The following is a 15,563-nucleotide window of genomic DNA, read 5'->3' on the forward strand; positions in this document are numbered from 1 at the left end:
GGGCATGGGAAAATGGGGCAGCCGAGCCTCTCTGCAGTACTAGAGTGGGAAGAAGGATTCCAGATCAGTAGGATGGAAGGAGAACTCGAAGAAACAAAAATATCAGCATCATTGTTTCAAATGAAGTGCTTGCAATCATTTCATAGAAGTGTGACACATAAAGGCTGATTCACTTTGCTTTGTAAAGCAAGGTGAATCATCTATCTATCTATCTATCTATCTATCTATCTATCTATCTATCTATCTATCTATCATCTATCATCTATCTATCTATCTATCTATCTATCTTATTATTATTATCATTATTATAATACTAAAATTATAATTCTATATTTCTATCTATCTTATTATTATTATTATTATTATTATTATTATCATTATTACAATAGTAGCATTATAATTCTATCTATCTATCTATCTATTTATAATAATTATATAGAATTTAATTAAAAGTAGGGAGGGGTGTGTGTATGGATGCTGGGTTTTCATTTGGAGGGGTTGAACTTGATGGATTTTGTCTTTTTTCAACCCAATTTAACTATGAAATCATCTGTCTGTCTGTCTGTCTGTCTGTCTCTCTCTCTCTCTCTCTCTCTCTCTCTCTCTGTCAATCATCTCTCTCTCTATATATTAATCTATCATCTGTCTTTTTTAAAGGAGTAATGCTGTGCATGACATTTCTATCTATCTTATTATTATTATCATTATTATAATAGTAGAACTATAATTATATCTATCTATCTATCTATCTATCTATCCATCCATCTATCTATCTATCCATCATCTATCTATCATCTGTCTGTCTATCTCTCTCTCTCTCTATCATCTCTCTCTCTATGTATTAATCTATCATCTGTCTTTTTTAAAGGAGTAATGCTGTGCACGACATTAGCATGGGATACAGAAGAGCCCTACTATTCAGTTGTGCTGCCAATTGATATAATATATATATTTATATACGGCCTCTGCTTACTTTAGAAGTACTTCTCTTTCTGCATGCAGCATGTCAAATAAATCCCAGTGAATTATGAATAATTGCGTGCTAATTCTTTCTATGTGTATATGAAGAACATGAAAAGTAATTTTTGATGTTGCACCAACCTGTTGTTCAAGTTTATATGCAGACACGTGCCTCTATAACATACGTATGTGCACACTAACTTGAACAACAGGTGAGTATATATATCTCTATCTATCTATCTATCTATCTATCTATCTATCTATCTATCTATCTATCATATATCTATCTGTCTATCTATCTATCTATCATCTATCTATCTATCTATCTATCTATCTATCTATCTATCTATCTATCTATCTATCTATCATCTATCTATCTATCTATCTATCTATCTATCATCTATCTATCTATCTATCTATCTATCTATCTATCTATCTATCTATCATCTATCTATCTGTCTGTCTGTCTGTCTGTCTGTCTGTCTGTCTGTCTGTCTGTCTATCTATCTATCTATCTATCTATCTATCTAGCCATCAATCGATGTGTCTATCTATCTATCTATCTATCTATCTATCATCTATCTATCTATCTATCATCTATCTATCTATCTGTCTGTCTGTCTGTCTGTCTGTCTGTCTGTCTGTCTGTCTGTCTGTCTGTCTATCTATCTATCTATCTATCTAGCCATCAATCGATGTGTCTATCTATCTATCTATCTATCTATCTATCTATCTATCTATCTATCTATCTATCTATCTATCTATCTATCTATCTATCTATAATATGAAAGAGAGGTTCTAGTTTACCACCACTCTAAAACTCATTTTGCATTTAAAAAAATATATATAATTCTAAACAAATTTCCAATATACATTCATTACACATTTCCAGTGGTTTTCAAATTGTCTCAAAATATAACTCTCTACATCATACCAAAAGTTAATTTAAAGGTAAACAGCCCCTTTGAAAGGGATATAAACTCCATAATACATTTTGCCTAATGAAGAAAAATGTAATTCTAAAGCATCTTCCAAGTGTACATTAATAGCAACATTTTCAATGGTTTTAAAGATGTCAATTGAGCTGCAGTATCTCTCTGTCCCATTCTATTTTCTGACTATTTGGTTCAGACTTGTAGCAAAAGGTAAATTTCAAAGTATGGGTTTACATCTTCTTTAAAGCCCTCACAAAAGCATGAAGTTGAGTGTACAGTATGAACTAACCCTGACATTAGGAACTGCTATATTACCTTCAGGGTCGGACGTGTGTGGGGGGGTCAGGGCCCACCGGGGCTGCCATATCAAGGACCCAGCTCCCCCAAGGGCCCCCGCCCTCCGCAGTCACAGGGCCCCCTCTCCCCCCACCAGTGTGTACCTGCTTTGCATCTTCTTTATGCGATTTGGCGGGGAAGGTCAGAAGCGCTGGTTCTGTGGAGCGGGTCTGGGCTGGGGACCAACGGCCCAGTCCAATGCTGATTACCCTCCACTGAGACCCGCTCCATAGACCATGGATGGATATTGACAGCAGTTAAAGCATCAAATATTTCACTGTATGACCAGTGACTCCCTTGATGCATTGTGACTTTAATCAAATCATTGAAACACAGGCAATGGGGTCTCAATTTGTCTCAATTTGTATAACTGCATTGTATTTGCTTCTCTCCTCCACCACCATCATAAATGGCTCATCTCAGCATTCTGTGCCAGCCAGTGTTTCATTTAGATTCCTGAGGTTTGTTTACAAGAGCCGGGGCAGACATTGACTGGCAATCTGTGGATTCTGGCAAATGCCAGTGGGGCTACTATAAGTTGCCATAGACAGACAATATTTAGTGGACTGGTGGGAGCTGTTTAGGTCTCTGTGTTCTTCCAGTGCTACTGCCCATTTTCAATGCTAGGCCTGACCATGGTTGCCCAGGTTATATGTGTGATGGGATCTGCGGTCTTCTAGATATTTAACAACAAGATACATTTCAACTGCCAAAACGGCTGCTGGGAGTTGTAGTGTAACCACATCTGACACACAAAGGATTTGTAGTAATAGGAGCAACACATTCCCATAACCACCCACATGTTGTTAGGATGCTACACATAAACTGCACTATCACTGAAACTAATGGAAAACGCACTATTGCAATTCTCACGCTTGCAAGCCGAAATCTGCCACAGGACGCCAGTATTGCCGTTTTTTAGCAGAAATAGTTTTTCTATTCCTAAATAGCTTTTCTATTTTCTATTTCCAACCAGCAGAATTATGGGGAAAGAGAACAATGAGAAGTGCATGTTGGGAAACGAAACCTACGTGCTAAAAAGTGCATGAAAATCGCATGTTGGTGGTCACGTGTGGTTTTAGTGGCGCATTTACGCAACATAAAAACGCCATGTCTGGCCTTGCCCTATACTTCCATTTTTGGAAAATGGTAAAAAATAAAAGATGGAAAGTAATTGAAAAATGTCTTTGTTTATGGCGAACAATCTTAAAACAACTCAACTGAAAAAGTGTTTGGAAGGCAACAACCCATTTAATGTATAAATCAGCCTTGGTTTCTCTTTTGGGGTATTGATAGTTTTGCAGCATTTTGACTCATTTTTCAGAGAACAGAAATGTCACATGTGCATAAAACTAGAGTGACCTGCCCATTGTGACGTTCAGCCATGGAGTTCCCTTCCCACCAAGCGGAATAATATTGCTGTGCGCACTATTCCTGACAATTATCTGAGGGTACACAGAGTTATTGGTGAATAACTGACACGGTGCAGGTATTGTTGTGTATTAGGGGGGTGTGATCGTGTAGCTGCTGTGGCTCTCCATTCAAGTCTGAAAGATGCTAATTGTGTTAAACGGGCACGGCACCTTGTACTTAGTGTGAGGTGTGAACAGAACTGGGGCCCTTTGTTTATGGATGAGCTGCATTATGTATGTGCTACATAGTCACACTGCTGTTTAGCTCCCATTGTTATCCCCTTTATCATTAGCATATATGGCACCAACACGCTGACTAGGGAGTCTCTCTCTCTCTCTCTGTAACAGCCTGCACTGCCCTTTGTATCATCCTACAGCTTCCCAAATGGGCCTCCTCCATTGTACAAATATATAAATACGTTATCTGGAAACCCGTTATCCAGAAAGCTCTGAATTAAGGAGAGGCCGTCTCCCACAGACTCCATTTTATCCAAATAATCTAATTTTTTTTTAAAAATTCCTTTTTCTGTAATAATAAAACAAAAGCTTCTACTTGATCCCAACTAAGATATAATTAATCCTTATTGGAAGCAAAACCAGCCTATTGGGTTTATTTAACTTTTACATGATTATCTACTGGTGTTAAGGTAGGAAGATCCAAATTGCGGAAAGAATATCCACAATACTCAAAATAACCGAGCATTCTGGATAACAGGTCCCATACCCGTATTGTTATTATTATGACAATGTTTTATTTTGCAGACCTGTTCACTTGCATTAGTATGTCTTCAAAGCGAAGGATTTCCAGATAAGCTTCCATATTACTATTACATACACAAGAGCCATGAATATCCTGCAAATTGTATTCTTATAAATGTTGCTTAGTGATGTCATTGGTTATAATTGGTGCCTAGAGGTGTACTCTTTGTCACATGACTCACAGAAACTTGTGTATGATAAAAAAAATAGTTTAAACCCCCTTCAAATAAAATATGACGAATCGGATATTAGAAGTTGCCTAGAAGTTCCAGGACCTGTATAATATCACTCGGTCCTTGTGCCTTTACATGGCCAAAGAACTCTTCAGAGACTTGTAATATAAAGGTATGGGACCTGTTATCCAGAATGCTCGGGACCTGGGTCTTTCCAGATAACGGATAACGAATTTTGTACTACTATAAAATCATATAAACATTAAATAAACCCAATAGTCTGGTTTTGCTTCCAACAAGGATTAATTATATCTTAGTTGGATCAAGTACAAGCGACTGTTTTATTATTACAGAGAAAAAGGAAATCATTTTGAAAAATTTGGATAAAATGTAGCCTGTGGGAGATGGCCTTTCTGTAATTCAGAGCTTTCTGCATAATGGGTTCCCGAATAACGGATCCCATACCTGTACATGTATTTTACAATAGAGGGCACAGGATTTGCTATTCATTATCAGATTGTTACAAAATTAATATACTATCCTGCTTTTGTGATTAGAAAAGTAAACCAAAGTCGAGTCATGCATGTTACAGTCTTGTCCTCTGTTATTACATTCCCTTAATCAGTACAGGGATGTACAACCTAGTGCTCCTAGGCTGTTGCTGAACTACAGTTCCCCGTGAATGTCATGCCTTTAGAAACAAGAAGGGGGCATAGTATACACACCCTTTCTCTAATTATTGGCAATCGCAATTTGGTTCAATTTTGTTACAACTTGTAAATATTCTACTCTGATTAATTTTTCTTTAATTATATGAGCCTGATCATTTTTCTATTCAGACCCTCTCCTATTCATATTCCAGTCTTTTATTTGAATCAGTGTATGGTAACTAGGGTAATGTAGACCCTAGCAACCAGATCGCTGAATTTTCAAATGGCAGTGCTGCTGAATAAAAAGCTGAATAACTGAAAAACTACCATTTTATTATTTTTTCCCATAAAACCCCCTATTTCCCCCAACCTGGTTGGTCCCTCAGTCTAAAAAATAAAATGATGGCTGCCCACCCTACTGAACATACAGTTCATTGAAATGAAACAAAAGCTAAAAAATGTGAGTTCCAAAATGATTAATATGGACAGTTATTTGGAACAGTGTTGGTTTGTTAATGTTTTCCAGAATGCTCGGGACCTGGGGTTTTCCAGATAACAGATCTTTCCATAATTTGGATCTTCATACCTTAAGTCTACTAGAAAATCATGTAAATATTAAATAAACCCAATAGGCTGGGTTTGCCTCCAGTAAGGATTAATTATATCTTCGTTTAGATCAACTACAAGCCACTGTTTTATTATTACAGAGAAAAAGTAAACATTTTTTTAAAAAAAACATTTTGATTATTTGATTATAATGCAGTCTATAGGAGAAGGCCTTTCTGTAATTTGGAGCTTTCTGGATAACAGGTTTCCGGATAACGGATCATTACTGTGAGTGTGGCACTGTATAGTTTTGTAGCCAAAACATTGATTTCCCATGGAAGGTTAAAGTGCTCGGTTTTGACAAATTATACTGGGAAATAAAATTCAACTCCAACTGTCATTAAATGTTATTAAAAGGTGGCAGGTGTTACACTACCCTCTTATCTACATTAGTCACTTGCAGCCCATGCTTTACAAATTGTTTCGTTTTTCCAACACCATCAGAATAAAGCCATAATTTAGCATTCATTTTATTTGCAGCATTTATAGAAGAGCCCAAGGGGCAAATTCACTAAGATTCGTAGTTGCGCCAGGCGTAACTTCGCCGCACTTCGCCACACTTCGCCAGGCGTAGTTTCGCCAGCGCTCCGCAAATTCACTAAAATCCGAAGTTGCGCACAGGGGTAGCGTAAGGTTGCGAAGTTGCGCTTGCGTTGATTCGCTAAGCGAAGCAAAGTTACACTAGCGATGGTTAATTTGCATACGGCGGCAAATTCAAATTTCAATGGAGGAATACGTAGAATCACTACAAATGCCTGGGAAACCTTCAAAACATCAAATAAAATGTTTATTTTGCCCTACATGTGCCCACTGTATAGTTAAGTTGCCATGAGCTAGGAAATGTAGGGGGGAAGGAGGGGAGCCCCAAAACATTTTTCGATCTTTTTCAGCCTATCACCCATAATATAGTAAAAACGCCAGCGTTTTTTGGGACTTAGAAAAAATTTGAACTTTTTTTGAAGCAATCCCTATCTACTCTATTGCGCTTCGCCTGGTCTGAGGTGGCGAAGGAAGTCTAGCGTAAAAGGTAGCGTTCAGTACACTGCGCGCGTTAGTGAATTTGCGTAGTTACGTCCGTAGCGAAAATTCGCCAGGCGTAAGGGTGCGAAGTAACACTAGCGAATTTACGCCAGCGTTTGTTAGTGAATTTGCGATGTAACGAAAATGCCCAACGCTAGCGAATTGACGCTAGCGTTAGGCACTTCGGCACTTAGTGAATTTGCTCCTTGCAAGTGTTAAGCGGAGGTGTGTGCAACACCCAACACCAATCACATGTGGAGCCGACTGTTACTTAGGTGCCAGGCTGACAATCCAGACAATAAGGCTACTGTTACAGGTGTAAATGTCACCCTCCTGATCACTATTCTTCCCCATGAAACTCAACTTTGTGACTGATACTTATCAATTCATACACTTAATGCAATTCTAAGGCAACTGGCATTTGACTGTTTATTATATTACCTACTTTTATACCATGGGAGCTTTAGGGACATTTACCTACCTGCAGAGTGATGCCACCGAACCATTATTTATAAAGTGACAATATCTTATATTTGCAATGTATGAATGATTTACCAACTGTGATAAAAGACCAGTTGGTCTGAAACGTTGCTGTAATGCCCTTGGTCCAATAAAGGCCGTTTTATTCATGAAACAGTGGGTGCTGGACTAACTTTCTTCGCTAATATTGCCAGTGGAAGGTGGCCACTGGAGGACGTGCACCCAGCCAAAGAAGTGAGTTGCAGTTGTGCTGACTACTAATCTGCTATGATTTACCAACTGTGACTGCCTGAGTGCCACAAGTACACAAATGCATGTTTATACCCACTGTTACTTTTATTAGAAACCTTTTAGGGCAGAGTCGGAAGCTGTTATTTCGGGAGATTAGTCGCCCAGCGACAAATCGCTTCTTCTTCCGGCGACTAATCTCTCGTACTGCCTTCCCGCCGGCTAGAATGTAAATAGCCAGCATGATGGCTCTCGGATCGCTTAGTTTTCCGAAGTCGACCGAAGTTGCCTCACAAGGAAACTTTGGGCGACTTTGGAAAGAAAAAGTGATCCAAGTGCCACCCCACCGGCGATTTACATTCTAGCCGATGGGAAGGCAGTTCGGGGAGACTAGTCGCCTGAAGAAGAAGAAGCGATTTGTTGCTGGGTGACTCATCTCCCGAAATAACAGCGTGTGTCTCTGCCCTTAAGGTTCTGTTTTAGTTAGCATTGTAGGAGAGAACGCAGATAAACCATTCTGGTTAGGATGAGTAAGAGAGATTACAGACAATCCAATAACAATTGCAATAACAAATGTAGGGGGGCGGGCAGTTGCACATGCCCCAGACATTCATATTAGGGGAGGTTGCAGAAACTGTCCAAAGTTGTACAGTACAGGCTGGCACAAGACTGGATCAATAGAACCAATGTGGTGCAGTTAAAAAGTGTTTATGTAGAGAAAAAGCAGGAAAAGCCTAACTAAGTTTGTGCCAAAAGAGTCACCTAATCATAGGCAATGCCCATACCTAGCCTGTGATTAAGTTCCCCTTTTGGCACAGATTCAATAAGGCTGTTCCTGTTGAGAAGCTTTTTATTTAAATAAAGACTTTTTAACTGTACCACCTTGGTTCTATTGGTCCAGTCTTCTACCAGGCTATAAACTTCTGAATAGGAGAGAACTGGAAGCTCACAAAAGTGGGTTGGAAGACAGTTGGCCACACACAAGGGCCCATAACAATGGTTCCTATTTTACCTTGTTTACATCAAGCAAATGTTATAAGCAATGCAAGGACATCTGTACAGTCGTCCACAACAGGAAGATGTTTGTGTCTGAGTTGGAGATGGTGGCTAACACAGTTTGCTTGTGTTTCTCAATTACCCCTAGACTTTGCCTTCATAACAAACTGGTTTTGTTAGGGTAAGGCCACACTGGGCGTTTTGGGGAGATTTGGTCGCCCGGCGACTAATCGCCTCGTCTTTGCGGCGACCAATGTCCCCAAACGCCATCCCTGACTCTGCGCCGGTTAAAATGAAAAAAAAAAACTCCGGCGTTAATCACATGCGGCAATTCGTTTTCCGAAGTCGCCCAAAGTTGCCTCACGAGGAAACTTCTTCGGGCGACTTCGGAAAACAAATCGCCGCGTGTGATTAGCGCCGACGTTTTTTCATTTTAGCCAGCGCAGAGTCAGGACAGTCGTTTGGGGAGAAACGCCCAGTGTGGCCTAACCCTTAGGGTAAGGCCAGACGAGGAGATTCAGGGAGATTTTGTTGCCTGGCGACTTATCGCCAGGTCTTTTGCGCGACTATCTCGCCGAACTGCCTCAGCGTTTTTTCCCCATAGGCTAGAATGAAAAGTCGCCTGCGCTAATGCACACGCGGCGATGCGTTTTCAATAGTCGCCCAAAGTTGCCTCACTGAGGCAACTTTGGGCGACTATTGAAATTACATCGCCGCGTGTGCATTAGCGCAGGCGATTTTACGCTGTAGCCTATGGGGAAAAGACACTGAGGCAGTTCAGGGAGATAGTAGCGCAAAAGACCTGGCGATAAGTCGCCAGGCAACAAAATCTCCCTGAATCTCCTCGTCTGGCTTTACCCTTAAAGCAGTCTCCACATAGGGCATTAGCATTCAGGGGAGGTTTATTTCACATTTAGAGCACTGATATCCAAAGACAATATGACAGCTTCAGTTTTAGTTTGTGGTCCTTATTAATGAAATGTGTTGACATTCAATAACGTTTGTCAGTTTGGTCTTTATCATGGAGTTGAATAGCTAGTTGCTGTGGTGCCTGCTTATCTAGACTGCCTGTTACCATATTTAATGAAGTGTTTGCTGGGGGAGGAGACGTACAATGCAGATCCTTCCAATGCTGATCTACCTGGCAAGGAAACAGTTAGGGAAGTGCACCTTTCCAATCTCATACAAATGCCCCCCACCTCAGAGACTGTGGACTCTACCTGTTACAATGCATTTCCAATCAGGCTTTTGATCTGCTTCATAAAAACATCAGGGCCTTTGACTTTAAAATGAGGCTCAGCAAGTTTTACACGCATTTGCTATTATACTTCATGACAATTCCCTCATTTCCTAAAGTCCTTCTTCCTTAATAAAACACTTTAACATTTTTCCTCCTTGGCAAAAATACATAGTACGGATCAGATAAAGCCGACTCCACCTTCAACTGAATTGAGGGCTTTCGTCTGCATTGCTTTCCCGGGATCTCATGATGAGTTATTATAATTTAGAACGAATATCCTGTATTTTCATTTGTCCTGTATCCTGTATTCTCATCTCTTTGTATTGTCAGAAAGAGATGAGACTGCCTGTGGAGGCCAGACGTGATATGATCATAGATTCTGTCTCATTGTAGCCTTGAATGAATCTGAAAGCCATTGAATTGATTCCACCAGGTATACCTTCTCCTGAAAGAACTAGGTTGTAACCCAAAAAGACAATAATATATGACTATCTAATCCTAAATGGGTCTGATTCAATTAACAGCAAGGCAGATATATTATTGATGGCCAGTCTTGAAGAGATGAACTTGGTGCCAAGTGAAAGAGTCAAGTGTAGACAAATTAGGGATTAGTCAAATATGACAGCCCTTTGACAATGCAGATTAGTGTAACGCCCAGGCAGGCCCATTGTCACCAGTATCATAACAAGTGTTGACTCATTACACCCCTCCCTAGTTTAAGGGTTTAAATATGTGTGCAACCTCAAAGGGACATTTAGTTTGTGGCAGTTTGTGAAAGAGGAAACACAAAGTTGAAGGACTATGGAGAAGAGACCCTACTCAGTAGAATGGCTTTCAGAGAGCAGTCAGAGGAAAGCTGTTTATTCCAATGCGGATCTATTAGGATATAAAAGTGGAAATCCAGACAAGGAATCCAATATCTCATTGCCATCAAGAGCTACTGGACCAACATTGCCATCGGTGGACTACAGAGAGAAGGAAAATTATTGCGTGCGGAATGTCCAAAATGAAGAAAGAAGCCCACCTGTTAAAGACCAACTGCACTCCCAGCCAGCACCACAAGGTAAATGATATTCTAATTTCATAAACTAAAATATAGAGTACATTTAGTATACAGTATTTATTCTAAATCCATTGCCCAAAGAATCACAGCATGGACAGGGACGTTTGACAGCCACTGTTCTTTACTGGAGGGGCGGTCACAGTCAAAACATTCACATGTAACATTCGCTTTAATGTCTATAACATGGTTATGATAATATGTTTAAAGACGTCTTTAATTTCATACAGATATGTAGTAACCTATATATACAGTATATTCATATATTTAATTACACTTACTCTTTTGCCTCTTTGTGGCATTCAGTGGTTGCCAATGACCCCCTTCCCCCCTTAGCCAAAAACCATGTTCTCCCAGGTTACATTTTTATTGTTAGTGTTTTTTATTACTTATCTTTGCATTCAGACCCTCTCTCCTATTCATATTCTAGTCTCTGATTCATACCGCAGCCTTGTTGCTAATACAATAACCACATTAAGTAAAAGTAAGGGGAAATAAGGGTAAATTCTTCACAAAGATTACAAAGACATATTTAAAACATCTTTAATGAATAGGCTTGTGGAATATTCATTTTGTGAACTAAAGCACCATCATATGTAGACAAGCAGCCCTAAATCTGTTCAGATGGATCATTAGAAATATAACATGTCTATGTTTTTCATGTGCTTAGTCTACCCTGTAGGACAGTGATCCCCAACCAGTAGCTTGTGAGCATCATGTTTCTCTCCAATCCCTTGGATGTTGCTCCCAGTGGCCTCAAAGCAAGTACTTATTTTTGAATTCCAGGCTTGGATGCAAGTTTTGGTTGTATAAAAACCAGGTGTACTGCCAAACAGACCCTCAATGTAGGTTGACAATCCACATAGAGGCTACCAAATGGCCAATCACAATACTTATTTGGCAGCCCAAGAACATTTTTCATGCTAGTGTTGCTCCCCAACTCCTTTTACTTCTGAATGTTGCTCACGGGTTCAAAGGGTTGGGGATCCCTGCTGTAGGGTTGGAGGCTGTAATTTAGAGGATTACCCCCCTCCCCCACCCTTTGTGTTATATCACCTGTACTGGACCCACTTACCAACAAGATCACGTCTCCTGAATACAGTTCTATGGAACCCCAGTACATAGTCTAGAAATTTTATCACATACAAGACTATGGGGTTGCATTGAGCGGCATTGATCTGGTTATGGGACAGAGGTGGCCCAGTGTGGTGGTGGTGGTGCACATTTTTTTCAAAGTAGGGTGGGGGTTTAGTTCACCTTTGATGCAGCCTCTGTAGGTACAGTATAAATGCTCCCAATATGAAGCAGAGCTGTAAATTATTATAAAGATCTATCAAATCAACTTGTCAACCCATTTTATGAATTGGACACTGGATTTGTAGCTTACTTATAATCAACAATAATCACAATGCTTCCTCTGCCTCAATTGTTTTACAGAGCTTGATACATCTAGAAGAGCCTTAATGGTGGTTCCTGCTTGTGAGCGAAGCACTGATCAAGGAAATAAGGTCACTGGCACAACTGACACCAACAAGAAGGCCAAACCTGTGTGTGATGAAGATGCTGCTGCCAGAGCCCGCACCAAATTCTCCCCTGAGCAGCTGGAGGAGCTTGAAAGGAGCTTCAAGGAGAACAGATACATTGGATCCAGTGAGAAAAGACGGCTGTCCAAGGTGCTGAAACTCTCTGAGACTCAGGTAAGCAGCAGCAATGCACCAAAATGCTTATTTGTTATTTGGTTTTACAGAGGACAAGATAAAAATAAATCAACTGTTGTTGAAATTTCATTTTAGCTTAAAAGGCATTCCGCATCCAAAATCAAAAATACAAAAAGCCATTCTACGCAAGGTTATTTGTAAAATGTGTTATCTTATTGTGACCCTTTGAAACAAAGCAACAGAAGTCATATCTTTACCCAGGCCCGGATTTGCGGCAAGGCCGCATAGGCCCGGGCCTAGGGTGGCAAAGAAATAGGGGCAGCCGCCGTTCAACTGCACCAGCTGGGAAGGCGGGCGCTAGGACCGCACGGCCGCCTGGTCGGACCGCGCGGCCTAGGGGCGCGCAAAAGTTAAATCCGGCGCTGTATTTACCAGCACTGTTAATCAGCTTGCTTACAGTAAATTGTTGAGGAGTCAGGACCAGCAGTGCATGTAATATAAACAACCAGAGAGATACTGCTTTCAGTCCAGTGATATTTGTTTTGGGGTGGAAATTCCCTCTAACTGATTTCTTTATATTATATATTTGTGACATTTTATTCTTTAGTCTTTTAGACTACATCCACTATTGTAACTTATAGAGAGTATAGAGGAGTCCCCTGAGGTATGGAACAGCATCATCTATTGAGATGGCCAAGGCCATAAAACTTATATGTGTGTGCTGCAAATTGAACTTCTGTCTCGTGTCCCCAAGTGTCTGGTTCTGGTATGAAAACCAGAAGAAGCCACGGTCATATTGTTTGTCACTCTGTTATATAAGATATGTACAACTTGTGCCTGGGAATTATCCTGATATTAATAAGTATAACTCATTTTCTTTTTCTTTAGATTAAAACCTGGTTTCAGAATCGAAGGATGAAGTTCAAGCGTCAAACGCAGGATGCAAGGGTTGATGCTTTCTTTTCGGGACTTTATGTGCCTTATTATGGTTACCCTGACCTTCCAACTCCTGGATATTCAGTCCAGCCGGAGTTTTCTGTTCTGGCCCCTCATACAATGGCAGCTCCATCTCTTCCATTTGGTCCTCTACAATCTACTGTTATTTCACCTGGACTCCACCCAACAGCTATTCCTTCTGCAAACCTTGGCTCTTATCCCTACTCTTCCATGCTTGTACACCCAATGCTGAACGAGCCTAAACGACAAAGATACAGCCCATACTAAAGTTTCACATTGTATACATTGTTGAAGCACCACTGTTATTATTGTTATGGACATTTGCAATTATTTATTATAAGTTATTACATGAAAGCACAGCAGCACATTCAGACAGAGTTTTATTAGTATTGGGTTTTTTAATAATAAAGAAATCTGTTCTGTTGCATCTGACTGGACTGTACATATTTATTATAAACATTGCCTTCTATTATTGAAAGCTATTGATTCGCATTAATATTCAGATATCTTATCTTTTATCCTTTACTTATAATGTGACAAAGGTTCGCTTATGTGGTCAAGAGTTACTGGGGCACGGAAGGCCCAGCATAGCTATAACAGAGGACCCCAATTTTTCATTGTTACCATAACATAAAAGTATGTTCATATATATATATATATTCCACAGCAGGAAGCTCCAAGCTATTGAAAATTGTATCTTTCTAGTGACCCTCTAATATATAAGCAAACATTTAGAGGCATGGGACATAAACTAACTTGTAGACCTAATATGGGGCAAATGGGTTTTTTTTCAGCTGATTGCCTACTACTAGTATATCCACTGGTCCAATATGACAAAATAACAGAGAAAACGCTATTTATGTATTAGCCTTAACTAGTGATGGGTGAATTTCTCCCATTTCGATTCGCCGTAAATTTAGCGAAACTCAAATTTTTCCATCTGCAAAAAATTTGGTGCCTGCGTCAATTCGCAGCGTTAAAGTCAATGGGCATCTGAATAGTGTTGACACGCAACGGTTTTGATGAAAATGACTTTCCAACGTGTGTCCGATTTTTTTTGACGTCGGCGACTCTTCGTCTACGAATCTTCGCGGGAGTTTTGGGAATTTATTCGCCGCTGGCGAAGCGTGGAAATTCACTGTGAATTTGCGCCAGCCGAATTTATTTGCCCATCACTAACCTTAACCTTAGTTAGATTGCTTATCTTATACAACTTTTCAATTTTAATATTGGTTACTTATATTTTACATTTCAAACTCTGCCTTTTTCCAGTATGAAAATAACCAGGGTCTCTTGTTGCCAGGGTCTCTTTCAGGCCAGCTATTGGTTAGGCAAGCCAGTCAGTGGGCCCCATACATGGGCCAGAGAACTTCCAATTGGTCTGAAGGGCTCAAACTGGTAGCATGGATGGGTGGAGATGCAATTCATCCAGGGGTTTACATTGCCTGGTTGGCAGGGAGGTTCCCACTGAGACAGGGATGTCAGGTGGTATTTCACTAGAGGTATGCAGTGCAAGTAAGGGGGATATGGGACCATGTTAGTCTTTAATGTCAGACCATAAACAAGTATAGATGAGGCCAGAAACCCAAGGCAAGGCAGGCACCATGTGTAAGAGACACATCCCAGTGGAAAGTGGGTAAGAGGTGGTCCTATGACCAAGTATTAGCTAGTGGTAGTGTTGCTTTAGAGGTGAAGTCTAGTTTAGGGTCTACCATGAGCTACACATTTTTCATAAATGGAAATGGAATCTGGCTCAAAGTGGGTAATTTGATCAAAACGTGCCGGGTACCATAGGGCTTAAGCTATTATAGGCCAGAAAGTGCAGTCACTTTGTCACATTCAATGTGGTTCCTAAGAGGCCAACTCTGTTTCTGAAACTACATTAGCAGTTGTTTCTTTTTCTTTCTATTTTTAAGAATATCGGTATATTTTAAGTGACATAGCTATTCTCTACTAAGGGTAGAGGCACACTTGGCAATTCGGAGATTTAGTCGCCTGGCGACTAATCACCTCACCTTTGCGGCAATCTATCTCCCTGAACGCCTTCCCTCTGTCTTGCACTGGCTACAATGAAAAGTCACCTGTGGCATGGC

The 15,563-nt window shown here is 40.2% G+C and overlaps 1 protein-coding gene across 1 annotated transcript; it reads left to right on the plus strand.

Annotated features, from left to right (window-relative positions):
* Nucleotides 1–10,551: 10,551 nt before the first annotated feature.
* On the plus strand, nt 10,552–13,895 carry ventx3.2.S (VENT homeobox 3, gene 2 S homeolog). The gene is made up of 3 exons (NM_001088485.1): nt 10,552–10,858; nt 12,293–12,552; nt 13,402–13,895. The coding sequence occupies exons 1-3, from the start codon at nt 10,597–10,599 to the stop codon at nt 13,735–13,737; spliced, it is 858 nt and encodes a 285-aa protein (NP_001081954.1). The 5' UTR covers nt 10,552–10,596; the 3' UTR covers nt 13,738–13,895.
* The last annotated feature ends 1,668 nt before the right edge of the window (nt 13,896–15,563 follow it).

Source organism: Xenopus laevis, chromosome 7S (assembly GCF_017654675.1).
Source record: "Xenopus laevis strain J_2021 chromosome 7S, Xenopus_laevis_v10.1, whole genome shotgun sequence".
In the NCBI taxonomy this organism is placed as follows: domain Eukaryota; kingdom Metazoa; phylum Chordata; class Amphibia; order Anura; family Pipidae; genus Xenopus; species Xenopus laevis.